Source organism: Sapajus apella, unplaced genomic scaffold (assembly GCF_009761245.1).
Source record: "Sapajus apella isolate SASKATOON/1434 unplaced genomic scaffold, GSC_monkey_1.0 scaffold1, whole genome shotgun sequence".
Classification (NCBI taxonomy): Eukaryota; Metazoa; Chordata; class Mammalia; order Primates; family Cebidae; genus Sapajus; species Sapajus apella.
The window spans coordinates 82,844,241-82,864,961 of record NW_022436941.1 but is presented as its reverse complement, the minus strand read 5'-3'; the positions used below and the strand labels follow the sequence as shown (position 1 = coordinate 82,864,961).

The 20,721-nt window shown below is 38.3% G+C and overlaps 1 protein-coding gene across 3 annotated transcripts in view; it reads right to left on the bottom strand.

Moving 5' to 3' along the window:
* Positions 1-20,721, bottom strand: part of PLPP1 (phospholipid phosphatase 1) — a 113,231-nt gene that overhangs the window by 11,253 nt on the left and 81,257 nt on the right. For all 3 annotated transcript variants that reach the window (XM_032280785.1, XM_032280769.1, XM_032280774.1), the window contains exon 4: positions 3,108-3,165. In XM_032280785.1, the coding sequence (XP_032136676.1) occupies positions 3,108-3,165 (58 nt within the window). The remainder of the gene's footprint in view (positions 1-3,107; positions 3,166-20,721) is intronic.

The following is a 20,721-nucleotide window of genomic DNA, read 5'->3' as shown; positions in this document are numbered from 1 at the left end:
CTCCCGCAGGCCTGGGAAGTTTTCACTGATGCTTACTCTCTTGGCACTGTTAAGTGTGCAGGGCTGCACTGCCTGCCAGTGAAGAACAATGGTCAGGGTGTTTTAAGAGACATTTTTAACTAGAAGTTAATTTCTCGGTGTCAGGAATCGAAAGGGAAGTTTTGGCTATCAAAGACTATCCTTGGAGAGGATTTAAATGACTACATCTCCACCCAAATCTGGGACTGACTCATGATGCCAAGATGCCCAGAGAAACAAGATGAGTCATTGCCCAAGGAATTTGGGGCTGGGGCTTAGAGGTTAAACGTTGTACATTAATGTGAAAAGCAAGGAGACATCTGTGTATTCAGGGCTGAAATCAAAGCTGGGGCCTACATCCACATCAAGCAAATATTTCCACTGCCTAGAGTCAGTAAAATGCAGTGTATAGTTGCTTTGACCTGCTTTCTTCTCCAGGAAGGTCTATAACAAATCTATTTATCTAGGCTTCTTTTTTTCTTTTAGGCCATTACAACTTTCCATCTGTTAAATCAAACTAAAATCTGGCCTGAAAACCCCCTATTCACATATTTGAGTTCTTCTTTACAAAGTACAGCCTAACTTGGTAGGTAAGCAAACTGCAAGCTTGACTTAGGAGTGTGCTTCTGTAACAATGGCTCAGTCTCAGCCAGTCCCAGCAGCCATATTTCAGCCACTCACAGCCATTCAAACCACACTCAAATTAAGGCTCAAAGGCCGAGCTGTAACCAATCCAGCAGTTTCTGCACCTCCCTTCATTTTCTGGACTCACTTTCCGTTTTCTGTCCACAAATTCTCCCTGACCACTTAGAAGCGCTGGAGTGATTCTGAGTCTGCTGTGATTCTGAGTGCTGCCCAATTTAAGAGTCGTTTCTTCCTTCCTCAATGAAACCCTTAAATTTGTTTAAAGCTGTTCTTTTAACACGTCTAAATGGTTCATACTGATCCAATTACCTTACTATGGCTGACATCATTTTCCCGAGTTGATATGCCTCATATGTGGCTGCATGTCCACAGAGCAGGTTTGCCATGGAGGCCCTCTAAACATCAATCTCATCCCCTCTATGGTAATTTTAATCTCTCACAAAACAGCCCTCAGTACAAGTTTCTATTTGACCAGTTACACACATGTAACGGGTGTTTTGAGAAGGGTCAAGGAAGAAGAGCAGAAAATGATAAAATATGGAATGTTATATCTGAGAATTTTCTTTAAAATTACAAACAGTGGGTCAAAGTTATGTGTCAGTCACTTCCAGAATGCCATTTTACTTCCAGAGATCTGCATCAGCTGACCTTTAAAATAAATGGACTAAGGTTCAGACCAAGTCACCAATCAGTACAGCATGGGATCCTGATTATCAAGAGACCTGAGAGCTCACAGAACTCAGCAGCCCTCCCAACATGCCTATTCCCTCACTTGTCAAACAGTAGCAATCATCCCTCATCTCTTCATGGAAATTTTTAGTCAAAAATAAAAGTAGTATAAAATGCAAATCATCATCAAGTTCAATCAAAACTCAGATTCCTAGGTCTCTCATAAAGAGGGACTTGGGCACTCACACATGCAGGTGAGCGAATAACAAACCACAAAAGCTAGTGAGACAAAAGTTACACTCAGTGAGGTAGTGAGGTGTAGCCCAGGGCATGCAAAGCATGTCCACACATTCAAATGCCCTTCAGTGTAGTCACGGGCCCACGCTTTGGGAAGAGCTCTCAGGACAGTAATGGCTCTGGCTATTGCCCAGCCTTCCTGGTCTGCCCTAGTCCTTGTGGCCTAATTAAAAAGAAAAAAAAAATGTGGTCTCCCTTAAGAAAGAATGCTGAATTTTTTTCTAATAAGATAAATGAACAGAAGATGTCAGAATAGTATTTGCTGCTACCTTCAGATAAGTCACATTTTCCATGCCGTGGCTGCAGAAACATTTGAGCGTGTATCTTAAAAAGGAAATCCTAAATTCTGCTGAATCATACTCTGTGCTTTCTCACTAAATTTAATTCATGTAAAATGAAAACTTTGAAAATTAGCTATTGTAATGGTTTGAAGTTGTGAATTTGAATTTTATATAACACATCTTCAATTTATATATTCTTTTAATGTTTGGAATTTGGTTTTTCAAATAAAAACAAGATTCTAGTAAAACATTTTAAATTTTCTCTGAGACTAAATTAACTCCCATTAGTTTTCCCTTAATACATACCATGTACTTTAAGCATTAAATACTTAATGTGATCAAAGGGAAAAACACAGGAAACCACAAATTTACATAGAATACAACTGTATACACCCAAATATACAGTGTTTTATTAATACTTCATATGTAAAGAGAGAACATTATAAAAAAATTAAAATCAAATAAAATTGACCTTTAAAAATATCCTGAATGTGTCCTAAAGCCTGGTTCTTGCATTAGTTACTCTCAAAAAACTACATACTCATCCCTAGTTTAAGATGCAAAATATGGGTGGAAATCTTCCTAAGTTCTCACTGCCAGCGTGGTATGATGCAAGTGCAAATTGCTATGCTGCTGCATTGCAGGCTGGCATCAGAATTAGACCTGGAAGTTGTATAGGTGACAGGCTCCAGAAGTGGCAACTGCCTTTCCCAGAAGTTGAAAAACCCTTCTGGTCCCTTGCAGAGCAGTCTGGGAATGTTTTAGAAAATGAAAGGAAAACAAAATCTGCTCAAATAGGAACAAGGACAGCTAATGATCAAAAGTGAACTCCTCACCACAGCAGAGCCCAGGAGGAAAGCAGCTCTGCTGCTATTCACCCACACTGAGCAGATAGGGGAGGGGCTCCCAGTTAGGGAGGAAGTTAACAAGCAACAGCAGCCCCTTGGCCCAGTCCTTCAGATTAGTGACCCACTGTGATTACACAGAAGCTGTGTGTTCCAGAAAACCACTTCAGGAAACATCCCAAAGTAAGCACACACATCAACTAATTCTTAGCATGAAACTTACAGATTTGCAGATTACCTGCTTTACCTTTTGCCACTGGCTAATTTATTAGGACAGGAGAGGACACTGATGCTAAGCACATTAATTCCACGCAGCACAGAACCTAACCATCAATATACACAAAGTACTTACTGCCACAAACAGCATGCAGTACATGGAGAACGAAGAGTGGCCTGAGTAGAAGGACAACCTAGAAGAAGAAGAAGACAAATGTTACTTTTTTCTCTTAGGAGCCAAAAGTATTCCTGATTTCATAAATCTGCTCCTTAGCTTCAGAATGTACACAACTGCCTCCCTCCATCTTGAGAAATTAGAAGGGTGGAGCAGGAGGACAATTAGGACAGGAACATTAAACAGTGCAAGAAGGATCTGAGCTCAGATTTCTATGTAGTATCATTTTATTGAAACTTTCAGGATGGGTAATGTGTCATGAGAATAAACTTGCCAAGTGTTTCTAAGATGTTAGAGGAATGACACTTGACAAGTCATAACTGGCACAAATGGCCTTGACTGTTACATATGCACTTATGTGACCATGATTTAAGTTTTATTTTCCACTTGCAGGGTTAGTCCCTGAGTAATGTAATACCTCCTTGGGAATACTCAGAAGTTGATTGCTTTTTTCCATCCATATTAATATTTTAGTGTTTTAAATGGGCACACATCTTGCCTTACATTTCCCACCAGATTCAGTGCGTTTGTTTCTTTCAGTATTAGCGTCTATAAACATCTGAGTTATCATCTTCCTCACCTAAAAATGACAGAATGCTTACAAAATTTTATAGCACTTCTGAGAAAAGAAAAATAGAGCTCACTAACATTCAAGTTCTAAGTTTTGCTTATCCAGAATTAGCCACTGATGCAGAAGAGACAAGCACATCAAGCACAGTAAAAGTAAGCCACAAAAAGATGCTCATGCAAATAACTAGAATACATCTCCCGACTGCTATTCCCTGCATAAGAATAAAAACAAAAACAAGAGGGACAGGCTCTAAAGTAATTTACTTATTACACTCTGCCTTGTTCAAATGGAATTTAAGGGAGATGTTGGTTCCCTGGATTCAGACAGGAGAAAAACCACCTAACACACATATCAGAAAGTCACGTGTGTATGTTCAGCAGCTGCCAGTGGGTGCAAAAGTAAGGATTACTTAAGTGTATACACTGATGATGATTCTACCAAGAATTTTGATTGCCTTTTTCTAAATCAGATATATGCCTAAGAAAGCAAATTCTCTTAATTTCCTGTGCCAAGCAGGAATTATGTAATTAAACCCAATAATTACTCTGGGTTTAGTCTATGTAAAGGGAGAAAAATAAATCAGTTTTTAGCCTTGCTATATGACCATACAGAATGGATCAATACAAACAGTAATTTTAAATCAGATAATTAGAGCAGAGCACTGCACAATTTATAGTTTCAGTGTTTTATTGAAGAGCCTACAAGTTAATAAAAGCCAATTTCAAGGATTGTCAGACCCCATCAAGCCAACATAACCATGATCCCAGAAATATTCTCAAAGCCAAGCGAGTGAGGTTTCACTAAATCCTTTACACAGTGCTACAAAATCATAAACTGCAAACTAATGTAATAGTTTTAAACAGCTCTAAATCATCCATAAGGTGATTTCATTCATTGGTTTCCATTTTTTACAGTGAATACAAAAACAGATATTTTATTCAGTATAGAATTTGTGAAGAAATCTGGCTATGACTGTGACAGTGATTAAAAACAAAGAGGTAATTCTATTCAATCTCAGTGTCTACGTCTTTATCTATGGTAATTTACACAACAGATCATGGTAATACGGACTTCTATTAAAAAGCAAACAGAATAATGCACAAAAAAATGGAAATTCTAATTATTCATATTCCATATAAATCTAACTCTTTATTAGAGTCTCTAGGAGATACACCTCTTAAGTGTATCTCATTATGACCAGAATGCACAAATGGACTATATACCTGTATGGGTGGTTTAATAAAACCCAAGGGGTAGCCCAAATGCTTTTTTGGGGGCAGGCAGTGGTGGGGGGAGAATGGAGTCTCACTCTGTTGCCCAGGCTGGAGTGTAGTAGCGCATTCTTGGCTCACTGCACCCTTTGCCTCCTAGGTTCAAGCAATTCTTCTGCCTCCGCCTCCCAAATAGCAGGGATTACAGGTGTGTACCTCCAAGCCCAGCTAATTTTTGTATTTTTAGTAGAGACAGGGTTTCACCATGTTGGCCAGGCTGGTCTCGAACTCCTGACCTCATGCGATCCATCAGCCTTGTCCTCCCAAAGTGCTGGGAATACAGGTGTGAGCCATATATTCCCATGCCTGGCCTCAAATGCAGTTTGTTTTCATCACAGTGACCTCACTGAAATGTTTAAGACTATAGCCCTGGCCTCAGAACTCTGCCCTTACAATTTAACCAATTCTAGATTTTAACCAATCCTATACTACCATCTCACTTCATTATAGCCTCTCTGATGAAGGCAGGTACAGTACAGTAATAATGTGAGCCAGCTTTCCAACCAAATCTTAGGAAAATCTCAGGAAGAAAATTTATAGAGAGAAAAATATATTTTGAAATGCTATTTTCACTGACTCTGAGGTGCAGTCTACAATAAACAAGCTTCAGTTAGTAAGCAAACTGGTTTTGACTACGTAACTCACTGTGAATGGGGTTCTGTTTATTTTTTGAGATGGAGTCACACTCTTATCATCTAGGCTAGGGTGCAGTGGTGCAGTCTTGGCTAACTGCAACCTCCGCCTCCTGGGTTCAAGTGATTATCCTGTCTAAGCCTCCTGAGTAGCTGCACTACCAGGCCCGGCTAATTTTTATGTTTTTAGTAGAGATGGGGTTTTGCCATGTTGGCCAGGCTGGTCTCGAACTCCGGGTTCTTAGGTGATCTGCTCGCCTTGGCCTCCCAAAGTGCTGGGATTATAGGTGTGAGCCACTGCACCTGGCCTAGGATTCTATTTCAAATGGCAGCTTTATGATTTTTTTCCTCACATTTGTCAACCAGGTCACCCCCTTTCTCAGAGCCAGTTAAACTTGGCCTGAACCCCAATATCATGGCCTTGAGAGCATTCATAGCAATCCACCTGCACCTTCTTGCCCCTCATGCCTGTCAGTTCTCTCAACTGAGCATTCTTATATCTCTTTGCTCCAACATCCACATCCATGTTCGGCCTCATAAATTGCAAAGACACAATCAAATCCAGTCTTTATCAACATCAAAAGCAATCAATTCCTATAAAGCATTTCTTAATTTTGTATTGTGGGGCTCAGAAGGAGGTTAAATCACAACCCAGCTGATCACCTCTCTGCTGTCTTCTCACCATCTGACTTTCTTCCTTTCCTCCTCCCTACTCTCCAAAGTTAAAAAGCACAAAATAGTTATACCTTTAGCTGTTCTAGTATGAAGTATCTTTATTTTGCATTCATTCTTTTTTTAATTGAGACAGAGTCTCACTCTGTCACCCAGGTTGGAGTGCACAGGCACGATCTCAACTCACTGCAACCTCCTCCTCCTAGGTTCAAGCAGTTCTCCTACCTAGCCTCCCGAGTGGCAGGAATTACAGGCATGTGCCACCATGCCTGGCTAATTTTTGTATTTTTAGTAGAGATGGGTTTTCAACATGTTGGCCTGGATGGCCTCGAACTCCTGACCTCAAGTGACCTGCCTGCCTTGGCCTCCCAAAGTGCTGGGATTTACAGGCATGAGCCACCGTGCCCAGCCTGCATTCATTCTTGACTGATGGTTTTCCTGAGTACAGAATTCTAAATTGATGACTTTTTCTCTCATCGCTTTGAGGCTATCATTGCACTATCTTCTTGCTTCTGCTTTTGCTGTTAAAGTACAAGCCATCTGTCAGCCAGTTCCTTCTGGGTTATCTGTCTTTTCTCTAACTGCTTCCTCTCCTCCTGCCGCCTATCAATATTCCGGTTTTACTGTCATGCATCTAGTACTAGGATTTCTTTTTATTGATCTAGTTTAGTGTTCGTTAGCTTCTATCTGAGGACTCGCCACTTGGTAAAAGTCCTCAGCCATTACTTTGCATACTGGCCATCCTCCATCCTAGTAGCTTTCTGTGGGAGGCTAATTCAGCATGTAAGACCTTTGCTTTCTATTCCTCCAGATCTCTTAACCTTTCTTCTCTATTTTTAATCTCAGTCTCTTTAGGTGTAGCTTTCATTTTGTCATCCCTTTCACTGTATCTAATCTGCTTAATCAATATGTTATGCTGTAAATTTTAAATTATCATATATGTATCATTTACAGATCCCTTTGGTTCTGTTCCAAACCTGCTTGGCCAACTTCAGTTCTCTTCATCCCACATCATATTTTCTATCTGCTCTTATTTTAGTCTACACCTGGTAATTCTAATATCTGTAACCTCTGAGAGTTTATGTAATTTGTTGTATTTGCTGTCACTTAAGGTAGCTTGTTTTCTCATAAGTTCATTTATATCAGAATGAGGTCATGTCCTTGGGACTCTATCTGAGGGGAATCTTTGAGCCTTTGTTTAAGGAGAGTTCCTCCGGAGAAGATATATGTTTACCTATGCTGGGTTCACTACCAATACACTTTAGCCTCAAGCTTTTTTTTTCCCCCTTTTCCTTCCTAACCCAAATAGTATGAATTCTGGCTCCAGACCAGTGTGAGTGTGGTCCTGTGTTTAAGAATTCTTTTTAATAGCTCCCGTGAGGAGGATGCTGTCACTGTCTGGGAGTCCTTACATTATCCACATGTCTCTTATGACCTCTCCTCTGGCCTCAGCCTTTAGCTCTGTGCCCCATGTTCACTGCCTATCAAAACTCAGGGTCTATGCCACCAGGAACCAGCAGATACTTTCAATGACCACAATGGATCTACGGCACTAACTGACGCAGGTCTCAGAAAAATTCCTTTACTCTCCCACCAGCAACTATTTACTAAAAACACTTATATGTGTTTTAGGATGTGTATATATAAGATGTAATATACACAAATGTGTGTGTAATGTATCATCTAGCATGTTTAGCTGAACTATTATCAGTAGGCACTTAATCCTCCATGTTGCCATAAATAGAAGCAGGCTTTTTTTTAAAGAATTCTTAATACTAACGAAATGCTATCTAAAAATCAATCACTTTACTAAGAGACACAATAGTTCAGCAACAGCAGTTTGTTTTTAATTATACAGTGACTAATGTTCAAAAATGTTTCAAATTATTACTGTACCACCATTTCCCCCAGGTACGCCAAAATTGGTTCTGCTACGAATTAGAATTAGATTTTTTCCCCTAAAAATCATCCTGAAATTGATTCCTAAAGCACTGTAAGGCAGAAAGATTGTTGAAAGACTTATAATTGTTACAAGTTACTGAGTATGTTCAAGTACTTAATACACAGTGTTTCCACTTTTCACAAAAACTCTCGTGCTCACATAGAGACAGTGATTCTCAGACGACAGGTTCAGTAACTTCCCAGACAGGTTCAGTAACTTGCTCAAACAGTCGCATCACTTTGGGGCTCAAATCTGAGTCTTCCCAACTCTTTCTGTGCCATGATTTCACTCTTGTCAGTGGCAGACAGACCCAGGAGGAACTTTAATCCTGGCATCTCCAGGCAGGGGAGTTCCATCACAAAGTACAGTTTACATGTGGCAAAATGTATGAAGTAAATATATGAAGAAGAAATTAGACTTAATCCAAGAATAAATACATGCTGCCAATGTGAAAATAATCTTTGTCTTCTTTAGAGACAGGGTCTCGCTCTGTCACTCAGGCCACAGCACAGTAAATAATCATTTTAAGTGAATACCAATTTGTCTTTTTTGTATACTCTAAAGGCAAAAGGAAAGGAAATCAAACTGTAATGAGGCATTTTCTTCAAATGTTATTTCCTAATTTTAAAGTTTATATAACAGCAGATTAACGTGAAGTAATAGCATAAATTCCCCTCTGTGATAATCTTTAAACATGGACTGATCCTATAAAAAAGTTAATATGTCCTACACAAATGCTACAAATGGATATATGAGCAATGACCTCTTAATGAACATAATTTATTTCGGAAAGATTTTTACAGTTGATAACTGCTAAATGCTTTAGCAATGAGATACCGTATTATTATCTACAAGAATCTCACATCTAAGGTACTTGAGGAATCAAGTAGGTGATGAATGAGAAAAGAGGCACTCTCGCATTGCACACTTTCTGGAGGATGGTTTGGTAATATCTATCAACATGTCAAACACATATTATGTGACCCAGTAATTCCACTTTGAGGTATGTCTCCTAGAGAAATGCAAACGTATACCGCAACACTGCCAGAAACCCAAGGACCCAAGGAAGATTCTAGCTTTTTTTTCAGATGGAGTCTTGGTCTGTCACCCAGGCTGGAGTGCAGTGGTGTGATCTCAGCTCATCACAACCTCTGCTTCCCGGGTTCAAGCAATTCTCCTCCCTCAGGCTCCCAAGTAGCTAGGATTACAGGCATGCAGTACCCCCAGCTAATTTTTGCATTTTTAGTAGAGATGGGGTCTCACCATGTTGGCCAGGCTGGTCAAACTCCTGACCACAGGTGATACACCTGCCCCAGCCTCTCAGAGTGCTGGGATTACAGGCGTGACCCTCCATGTCCTGCCGATTCTAGCACTATTCTGAATACAGTTATCCCATGGTATCTGTGGGGGACTGGTTCCTGGACCTTCCAAGGATACCAAAATCCACAGATGCTCAAGTGCCTGATGTAAAATGACACAGTATTTGCATATAACCTTCACACATTATCCCATATACTTTAAAACATCTCTAGATTATCTAAAATACCTAATACAATGTAAATGCAACGTAAATAATTGTCCTACTGTATTGTTTAGGGAATAATGGCAAGAAAAAAGTCTGTATACATTCAGTACAGGTCAATTTTTTTCACAAATATTTTCAATCCACAGTTAGTTGAATCCACAGATATGGAGGACTGACTATATAACATATTAACTAAAATGAATAGCTCTATGTGAACTGATACAAGCTGTGTCTCCAGGACATTTTTTTTTTTTTTTTTGGAGACGGAGTCTCGTTCTGTCACCCAGGCTGGAGTGCAGTGGCGCAATCTTGGCTCACTGCAACCTCCGCCTCCCAGGTTCACATGATTCTTCTGCCTCGGCCTCCTAAGTAGCTGGGACTACAGGTACCTGCCACCACACCCAGCTAATTTTTTTTTTTTTTTGTATTTTTAGTAGAAATGGGGTTTCACCATCTTAGCCAGGGTGGTTCAAGACATATTTTTAGAAGTTATTTATTTAATCCACACAAACTATACAATTTCACATTCAATATAAAAATACATAGAAAAATGACTGAAAGGAAATACAAACTATTAACAGCAGCTCTGGGGAAGGGTATCAAAATGGGGGTCAAACTAAACTTTCACATAACACAGTGACAATACTGGAAACACAACTTGTTGTAACAGGGATAATATATATGTGAAAGTATTTTAAAGCAATGGTTGTCAAAATATGACATCCCGCCAGGCGCAGTGGCTCACATCTGTAATATCAGCACTTTGGGAGGCCGAGGTAGGCAGATGACGAGTTCAAGAGATCGAGACCATCCTGGCCAACACTAAAGCTGGTGTGTGCCTTTAGTCCCAGCTACTCAGGAGGCTGAGGCAGGAGAATCGCTTGAACTCGGGAGGCGGAGGTTGCAGTGAGCCAAGATTGCACCATTGCACTCCAGCCTGGGCAACAGAGCAAGACTCCATCTCAAAAAAAAAAAAAAAAAAAATGACATGCCTACTACAGATTTCTTACAAATCTCTTCCCCACCAAATACACACATACAGTCTACATCCCTCTTCCTAATAGTTTCCCCAAGAGTTTCTTGGCTAAAAGTGCCACTACTCTGGGTATAAACGCAGCTCCCTACTTAAAAACTCATGCCCAGACCCAGCAGTGACTCAGGCCCTGTTCTCACATCTTGCAGTTAAAATGTTTTAACTTATATATGTATTTTTAAATATCACGTTTCCAATACAAATATACAATATACATATAATTTAAATGGAAGTCAAACTACAACATGGGGCATTTTCTTCAACTGTTTGATACTTTGAAATTCAGTATATTAACTCTGCCATTTTTGTAACTAACAAAGCTAATAAATATATTTAAATCCTGAATGTTTAGAAAGAGGAAGCTTTTTAAAGAAATCATATTTCTAGAAAGGTCTAGAACCATAAGAACCAAAGGGTAACTCTCCCAAGGGGTACAAAGATGAAGGTAATAAATAGCAAAGGAATATAAAATGGTCCCCGCCAAAATTAAGTAAAATGTAATAGAATAAAAAAATTTATAAACACATCTTCTTTCCTTGAACCACCTAGAAAATGATTTCATTTGCAGCAAAAATCCTGTCATAAATTCCCTGAATTATTTTTACAATTATTTTAATATATTTCCATTTAAAGCTACTCTATTGTATAGGGTCAATTTTAACCAAGCCACATTACACAGAGACAACATACCTATCTGAAATAAGACAGAATGACAATTCTATCTTAGTAATTAATTCCTCAAATATCACTCCACAGCCACTAACATCTGTGAATAACATGCCAAATGACTAATATCTACAGATATTAGGTCATGATGCTTCAAGGAGAGAAACCAGCAGGAACATAGACAATGAAAAAAGAGGGAGAAAATAGGCAGGGCATGGTGATTCACACCTGTAATCCCAGCACTTTGGAGGTGGATGGATCACAAGGTCAGGAGATCAAGACCATCCTGGCCAACATGGTGAAACCCACTCTCTACTAAAAATACAAAATTAGCCAAGTGTGGTGGTAGGTGCCTGTAATCCCAGCTCTTCTGGAGGCTGAGGCAGGAAAATTGCTTGAACATGGAAGGTGGAGGTTGCAGTGAGCGGAGATCGCACCACTCCACTCCAGCCTGGTAACAGAGCAAGATTCCATCTCAAAAAATAAAAAAGAGGCGGAAAATGTAGGACACAGTAGGTATGTGTGTAGGATATTTCAAACTCATTTTAATGTGTGTCTTTTGTTTATGGAAAAATGTTGCAAAAGACAAATCCAGAAAATAGGAGTTTACTGAGAATCTTTAAGATAAAGGAAAGCAGAGCTGGGTATATCTTGAAAATAGCATGACTGGGGAAGAAATGCTTCCAAACTCTCAGCAGGAAACCTTGGTGACTACTGTAACAGATGAGGACAAAGGCTGCTGACAAAAAGGGTAAAACACATGTAAGTACTAACCGGGGGAAGGAAATATCGTACATTTATAATATAAGTTAATAACCAGTTTTCTTGGTTATTAAGGAAAATTCATGACCTAATATAAAAATACTCCAAACCACCAAAGCCACTTTACCTAACAGTAAAATAATAATATAAGTTAATATTAATAATATTAATAACTTAGAATAATATGTTAATAACCAGTTTCGTTGGTTGTTAAGGAAAATTCATGACCTGATACAAAAATACTCCAAACCACCAAAGCCACTTGACCTAACAGTAAAACGACAGTTAAAAAGAAAACAAGGGACAAGTGGTAGATGAAACAAAGGACACACTGTGTGCTGTTCCTTTGCAGGCAACTGTAGTACCACCACCCATCCCCTTTGTAAAATCGCAGAACGAGAAGCCTCCCTGCTAAAAGGTAAACTCTTTCAGAATAACACAGAAGGAAGAGACAGTTTTAATTTGCTTTCTAAAGTGTGCATTGTTATCAAGGTCAGGATTGCTAACTAGAAACAAGATCCTGAAACTTCTATTTTAAGCCCTCACCCCAAAAGACAACACCAAGACTACAACCTGGCAGGAGGCTCCACTTAAGACTCTCCTGCAGATGATGAAATCACCACTCTTGGTGACTAGGGTCAAGAAAGATAAGCCTTAGCTGGGTGGAGTAGTTCACACCTATAATCCCAGAGCTTAGGGAGACCAAGGTGGGAGGATCACTTGAGCCCAGGAGTTTGAGATCAGCCCGGGCAACATAGTAAGACCCTGTCTCCACCAAAAAAAAAAAAAAAAAAAAAAAAAAAATGTGTTTTAATTAGCCAGGTGTGATATTAAAAAAAGAAAGAAAGATAAGGCTCAGGACATCAATAAAAGTCTCTTTAGTATTATGCCAATACAGAAATTTAGATTTTAGCACACACAACCAATGGCCAGAGGAGGCAAAAGCCCACACAGATGTAAAATTATTAGAGCCCAACAGGAGAGGCTGCCAGACAGGTCGCTCCTGTTCCTTTCAGATTAAGACCAGATGATGTCACCACAGCTCTTGTTATCAGGAGGACTAACGGTGCCACAATGATTCACTTATAGGAATCTTTTCTACCCAATAGACAAAAGCAGAAAAGTCACATTTAGTTCAGTATCCCAAGCACTTCAGCTGTTAGAGAAAAGAAACCAATAGCAATTCTTTCTCCAGTTCTTCCTGGAAAAAAAACAAAAAAACAAGAAACCGATAGCAATTCTTATCATATAACAATTAGGTGCCCATTTTAGTATATTTAGATTAAGGAGTGTAAAGCTGAATATCTTTTACAAGTATAGGGAAAAAACCATGAGCATGTTACTCTCCTGCTTCTAGTCAGTCCTTCACTAGAACATACTGTTGAGCAAAGAGTAAACATACCCTTCCTAAGCCCCAACACCTCCAGAACCATCATTTGCTAACAAACTACTTGATAGAGTTTGGAAGTACATCCCCTCTAAATCTCATGTTGAAATATAATCCCCAGCGTTGGAGGTGGGGCCTAACGGGAGATATTAGATCACTGGAATGGATCCCTCATGAATGGTTTAGTGCCATCCCCTGGTGATGAGTGAGTTCTCATTCAGTTAGTTCACATGAGATCTGGTTGTTTAAAAGAGTCTGGGACCTTCTCCTTCCCTGTGACTCTTGAGCCATGTGATATGCCTGCTTTCCCCTTCACCTTCAACCATGACTGTAAGCTTCCTGAGGCCCTCACTAGAAGCCAAACAGATGTTGGTGCCATGCTTACACAGCCTACAGAACCATAAGCCAAAATAAACCTCATTTATTAATTACCCAGTCTCAGATATTCCTTTATAGCAATGCAAAACAGCCTAACACACTACTTTCAGTTCCCAACATATCTGTTTCATGCTGTTTTTTCAACACCTCTGCCTGGAATGAGCACCACACCTCTCTTTGGTAATTATTACTTAAGAGTCAATTCAGCCCGTTTCCTCCAAGAAACCTTTCCTAAAAATCTAGACTGAATTTATGAATCACCCTTTCTCTGAGAAGCACTCAATTAATATATCAATCATAGTCCAACCTGTTACGTTAAAATCTGTTACTGAGCCTTCTTCCCCAATTACATCAAAAGCTGGGCAGGCTGGGTGAAATAAGATTTTTTAAATAGGATTGATGGCATATTTTTAGTTGCATAAGATATGTTAACTATTTTTAAAAATCAGAAGGTACACCAAAACAAAAGAAAAATTACTGGCAAACTCCCATCCTCCCTGATTAAGACCACATCTTAATTCATGTTGTACCCCTAACACCCCGCAGCATTATCAAACATAGAGTAGGTATTCAATGTGGTTGTTTTTTTTTTTTTCTTTTTTGCTAAAGTAGAATTTGAACTATTCAGTAATAAAGTTTTATTTAATTATCCAAGAAAATCCTTACACTTTTCAAATTTAAATGTCATAAACAAATTTACCTTTCTCCCCCACCCACATGCATCAAGAATATCAGCTTAAATGGCTTCACAAGAAGTATACTTCAACAATTTATGTTTTGACAGTTATAAAAATACATTAAGTAAAACTAAGAAATATACTTTATCATGTAATTAAATGCTGTATGCCAGTAAATTACATCAAGCCACCTAAGTTACCTCATTTAGATACCTTACTGTCTGATGTCTTTTCCCCTTTCAGTGGTTAGAAATTTGGACTTCCTCATCAAAACTAAGGAGCATTAGGAAGTCCAGTTTAACTTCCTTCTCTTGTCATTCTCTCGTCAGAAATCTTGGGCAAAGTAGATTAGTTTGAACATGCAGAACTTAATGCATCTTCCCCAACACATCTGGCAAGTATTTGAATAATGTGTGTAAAATGCCTCAAATTCCTTTTTCTATTATGATCAAAGGCAGACAGATTAACTGAGTAAGTAATATTCATAATAATTAAGTAACATATGTTTCCCACTATAAATTTTTAAAAGTTCAACTCTTAGGCAGGGCACTGTGACTCCCACCTGTAATGCTAGCAGTTTGGGAGGCCGAGTCAGGTGGATCATCTGAGTTCAGGAGTTCCAGACTAACCTGTACAACATGGTGAAACCCTATCTCTACTAAAAATACAAAAATTAGCCAGGTACAGTGGCACATGCCTGTAATCCCAGCTTCTCAGGGGGCTGAGGCAGGAGAATGGATTGAACCTGAGAGGTGGAGGGTGCAATGAGCCGAGATCTTGCCACTGAACTCCACCCCGGCCAACAGTGCAAGATGTGTCTAAAAAAAAAAAAAATTCAAATCTTAAAAACATGCTCAAAAGTAAGCAAGCACAATAATGAACCACAAGCGATAGGAAGAAAGGTCTTAGGGGCTGTCTGAACTCTATTTCCCACTGCCTATGTGAAGATTTTCTCAATTTTTAAAGGAGTATTTTTGTTCTTCCATAAACCAAAAGTCTTCCAAATTGTCCATCCTCACATGCAAAAGTTTCTAAACATTACCCCAGAAGCAAAACATTGCTTCTGAGTTGCAACAGATTAAGAAAAAATAATGATTAACATAAAACAAACATAAAAGTTAGCCAATTCTATAAGTATCTCCCTCCTATAATATCTCCCAAGTTTATTATATAAATGGACAGTACTATTATTAGATAATATTATCTGATGTCTCTGCAAACCTCATTCTCCCAAAAGAGTGGCATTAGAAATTCTGTATCAACAAAGGCTTTTTCTATCTGTCTGCTTAATAGAGAATGACATCATAGGAAATCAAGATCCAGACAGGTCAGTAGGTTACTGGTCAGTAAATTAGCTGGTCTAGGTGAAGCTGGTACCATTTTGGTACAGCAAATTTCTGTACTCCTCAGGGGCTATTACTGGTTTTCTTACTCACATATTCCCTGGAAACTAAGTAGCAGTGCTTTTTGTTTTTTCTTTGTTGTTTTGTTTTTATTTTATTTTTATTTATTTTTTTCCTACAAGTCTAAATTGTCAGGTACTGACATTCAGAACAGGGGAGCTGAAAAGAGGTATTGGCCTTTAAGTCACCTTCCTGTTAAATACAATAATACAAGATAAATATAAACCCTTGTATCCTGAAGTAGATGTCATCCAAGGTCATGTTTTCATAATCCAGGTAATCTAAAGCAGTAGTTCTCAAGCTGTGGTGCCAAGATCAACAGCAGCATCTGAAACTTGTTAGAAGAAATACAGATTCTCAGGCCCCGTGCTAAATCTTCTCAATAAGGCACTTAAAGTTGTGGCCCAGCAATCTGTGTTTTAAAAAGCCCTCCATTAAACTCTAATGAACCATTAAAGTTTAAGACCCATGGATCTAAAGAGAAAGTTGGCCTGGGAAGGGAGCTACAGCTACCTGGGCTCATTAGCCTTTTTTTAATCCCAAAAAATCTTAGTGGAATGGTATTCTCATTGGCATTAGCAATGGCAGTCCTAAATAACTGGATGTTCTACTATTGCAACTAGAGCCCCTTTTTAATTTATAGTAAATTCTCACATATGAATTTTAAATTATGAATAGAAACTCTCTAGATATTAAAATTAGTAACTATTCTATTAAAGTCCACTTATGTTCTTAGTTCTATGTTTTGGACCAAATTGTCACAACTGAAGTCCAGGAAAAGGCTTATAATATCAGTAATAGCAGACAGAGCACAAAAGTGTGTTACATGCAGGAAAGAGAGGATGGCAGGGAGAAAAAAGAGTCAATGGGAAAAAATCAAAACCAAAAACCAAAATTGTAGGAGGATATTCTCATCCTTACATGTAACTCTGACTCATTTATACAGTCAACAAAAATGACTCATTTCGGGTGCTTATATTCCTTTCTCCCCAATGTCTAGCATTATAATTTTATAATTAAAAGCTTATATGGTGGCAGGCTGTAGAGATAAATAAGTTAAAAGAGCAGATTACACTATAATCTAAAATACTATGGACGATATTTAGACTGGATATTTTTTGCATTTTTAGCTTTCTGACTTTTAAAATTCAAGAGAAAAATAATAAGAAAGTATGTATCCAGCCAAACTATACTCCACAATGGAACAGCAATGCATAGCCACAGTTATGTACCAATATTATACAGCTCTGAAACTGGCAACAACTGACTCATTCTGGAAAGACTAATGGAAATCACATTTTTCTAGGAAAATACAAAGTCTTTCTAAAACTTCATTTCTACATTTGATTTTCCTTGCTCCTTGCTTCAGAACCCCAAAACTTACCAAGGGAGCTTATCATTGAAAGCTATAAATAAGCCAGGCACAGTAGCTGACGCCTGTAATCCCAGAACTTTGGGAGGCCAAGGCGGGCATGTCATGAGGTCAGAAGTTCAAGACCAGCCTGGCCAACATGGTGAAACCCCTTCTCTACTAAAAACACAAAAATTAGCTGGGCGTGGTGGTGCATGCCTGTAATCCTAGCTACTCAGCAGAAGAATTGCTTGAAGCTGGGAGGCAGAGGCTGCAGTGAGCAGAGATCGCCACTGTACCCCATGCTGGGCAACAGAGCAAGATTCCATCTTGGGGTGGGGGGAAGCTATAAATAATAACTACTTTTAATGTATACAGTTCTGCAATTTCAATTATCCAAATATTCATTCTGCTTTTAAAGAGGGTGCTTTCCCAACCCTAACACAAGACTGTAAGCAGACACTTGCATGTGGATGGCTATAGAAACTTTAAAGGCTAAGTATGCTTAGGTCAAAAGTGCAATCAGAGTAACAGTACATGGCAGCCAATTTATATACACCAGGCAGAGACAGTGAGAGAGTATGACATATATACACCACAAAACAATTCTTTTTATACCATTTTAAATCAGTAATATATTTCACATTTTGTCAAAATGGCTTGTGCAAGAAACAAAAATATTATCAATAAGAAATATCATAAGAAAATTTTGAGCTAAACAAGATAAGATTTATAGACCTGAACCAGAGAAATAATACATACATGAAGAATTTGTTCTTTTAAGAATCATTTACAATGACATTTTCTGGACTTTAGGTACACTCTTATCACCACAATGACTTCCTTAAATTTGTTGGCTGAGAAAAAAGACTACAGTTTTCCTGCCTATTTGATTAATACATTGGTTGATCCAAGAGAGTATTAGAGACATAGGCACAGCATTTGGTGGAAAAGTACAAAACGGAAAACCAACGCCCTGAGACTGAAGTCCCACTTCCATTTTATTAAGTTTCTAGAATCAAAAACAAAATGCTAATCCTTACCATGCTTCAAGTTCTTTATTCATAAAAGTGGGACATTATTGTCCATGTCTATGTCACAATGCTAAAAGGATGAAAATGAGTAACAAATGGTCAGCATGCAAAAGTTTGGATATTTACGCCAGAAAATAAGGAGATGGTTAACTCCCAGGTTAATCTATGATCACTGAAAATAAACACCTTTCTTCATTTGGTTCTCAGTAAATAATAAACACATATATGCTTCTTTTCCCTGTAGCTTGGTTACGTATTAAACTTAAAAAAAATTAAATGAAGGGTTTAAAAATATATCTGACCATTGGGAGGCCGAGGTGGGCGGATCACAAGGTCAGGAGTTCGAGACCAGCCTGACCAATATGGTGAAACCCCGTCTCTACTAAAAATATAAAAATTAGCCAGGCATAGTAGATTAAAAATAAGCAAGATATAACTACATATTGTCTCGAAAAGATATGCTTTAAATTCAAAGATTCAAATAAGCTGAAAGTTTTACTTATAGAAAAATATATAATCCAAACAATAAGCATAAGAGAACTAGAGTGACTATATATTAATATCAGGCAAAATAGAATTTAAAACAAAGAATATTTCTAAACACAAAGAAATACATAGATACAGGAAAAGGAGCAATACAGCAGGAAAAAAAAAAACCCAACACTTATAAGTGTTACATATTCAATACCATAGCCACAAAATAAATAAAACAATGTTTACAGAAATGAAAGGACAAAAAGACAATTCAACAATTTGAGATTTCAAGCTGCCCCCAAAATAACTGTTTAAACATGTTGGTTAAAAAAAAATCAGGGCCGGGCGCGGTGGCTCATGCCTGTGGTCCCAGCACTTTGGGAGGCCGAGGCAGGTGGATCGCGAGGTCAAGAGATCGAGACCATCCTGGTCAACATGGTGAAACTCCGTCTCTACTAAAAATACAAAAAATCAGCTGGGCATGGTGGTGCGTGCCTGTAATCCCAGCTACTCAGGAGGCTGAGGCAGGAGAATTGCCTGAACCCAGGAGGCGGAGGTTGCGGTGAGCCGAGATCGCGCCATTGCACTCCAGCCTGGGCAACAAGAGTGAAGCTCCGTCTCAAAAAAAAAAAAAAAATCAGTAAGATATAGAAGATTTGTGTAACAAATCAACTTGACCAAATTGATTTCTACAGAACACTTCATCCAAAAAACAGCAGAATACAGACGCTCTTCAAATGCACATGGAATGTTCTCCAGAATAGACTATATGTGAAAAATGTGGGGACAAGGCGGGGTGGGATTCAACAAATTTGAAAGAATTCTAATCATATAAAGCATGTTCTCTAACCACAATGAAATTAAATTAGAAATCAATGACAGAAAGATAAATGAAAAATCCACTAGTGAGCTATAGATCAAAGACGAAGACGCAAGGGAAATTAGAAAGTATTGTTAATCCTTGAACAACACAGGTTTGAACTGTGCAGACCCACTTATGTGCAGATTTTCTTCAATAACAGCTACAATGAGCATGCCTGCCTTTCCTGCCTCCCCTCTATCTCTGTCACCCCTGAGACAAGACTAACCTCTCCTCTTCCTCCTCCTCCTCAGCCTACTCAGTGAAGAAAATGAGGATAAAGACCTTTAGGATGTTCCATTTCCACTTAATGAACAGTAGATACATATTTTCTCTTCATTATGGTTTTCTTATTTTCTTTTCTCTACAGTACTTCATTTTAAGAACAGAGTATATAATAAATATGACATACAAAATATGCATTAATGGACTGTTTATGTTATTGAGGCTTCCAGTGGACAGTAGGCTATTTGTAGTTAAGTTATGGGGGAGTCAAAAGTTATATGTGAATTTTTGACTGCACAGGGGGTCAGCACCCAGTCCCTGCATTGTTTAAGGATCAACTATATTTTTAGTTAAAGGATCCAATATATCAAAATTTCTAATGATCGAAGCATCTACTTTATGAAACTAGAAAAAAGAAAAGCAAATAAAACTAAAAGCAGAAAGTAAATAAAAATAAAAGCATAAATTAAATTGAACACAAAAAATAGATAAATATCAATGAAATCAAAAGAAACCCTTGAAATTAATCAAAAAGTTAATAAAAATTGATAAGCTTCTACCCAGATCAGTCAAGAAAAAAAGAGATAAGACAAAAATTATCAATAGTAAGATTATAAGAAGGGCTATCTCTGCACTTCCTACAAACAATAAAAAGATAGTATAATGACACGATGAACAACTTGATGCCAATAAATCTGACAACTTACATGGAC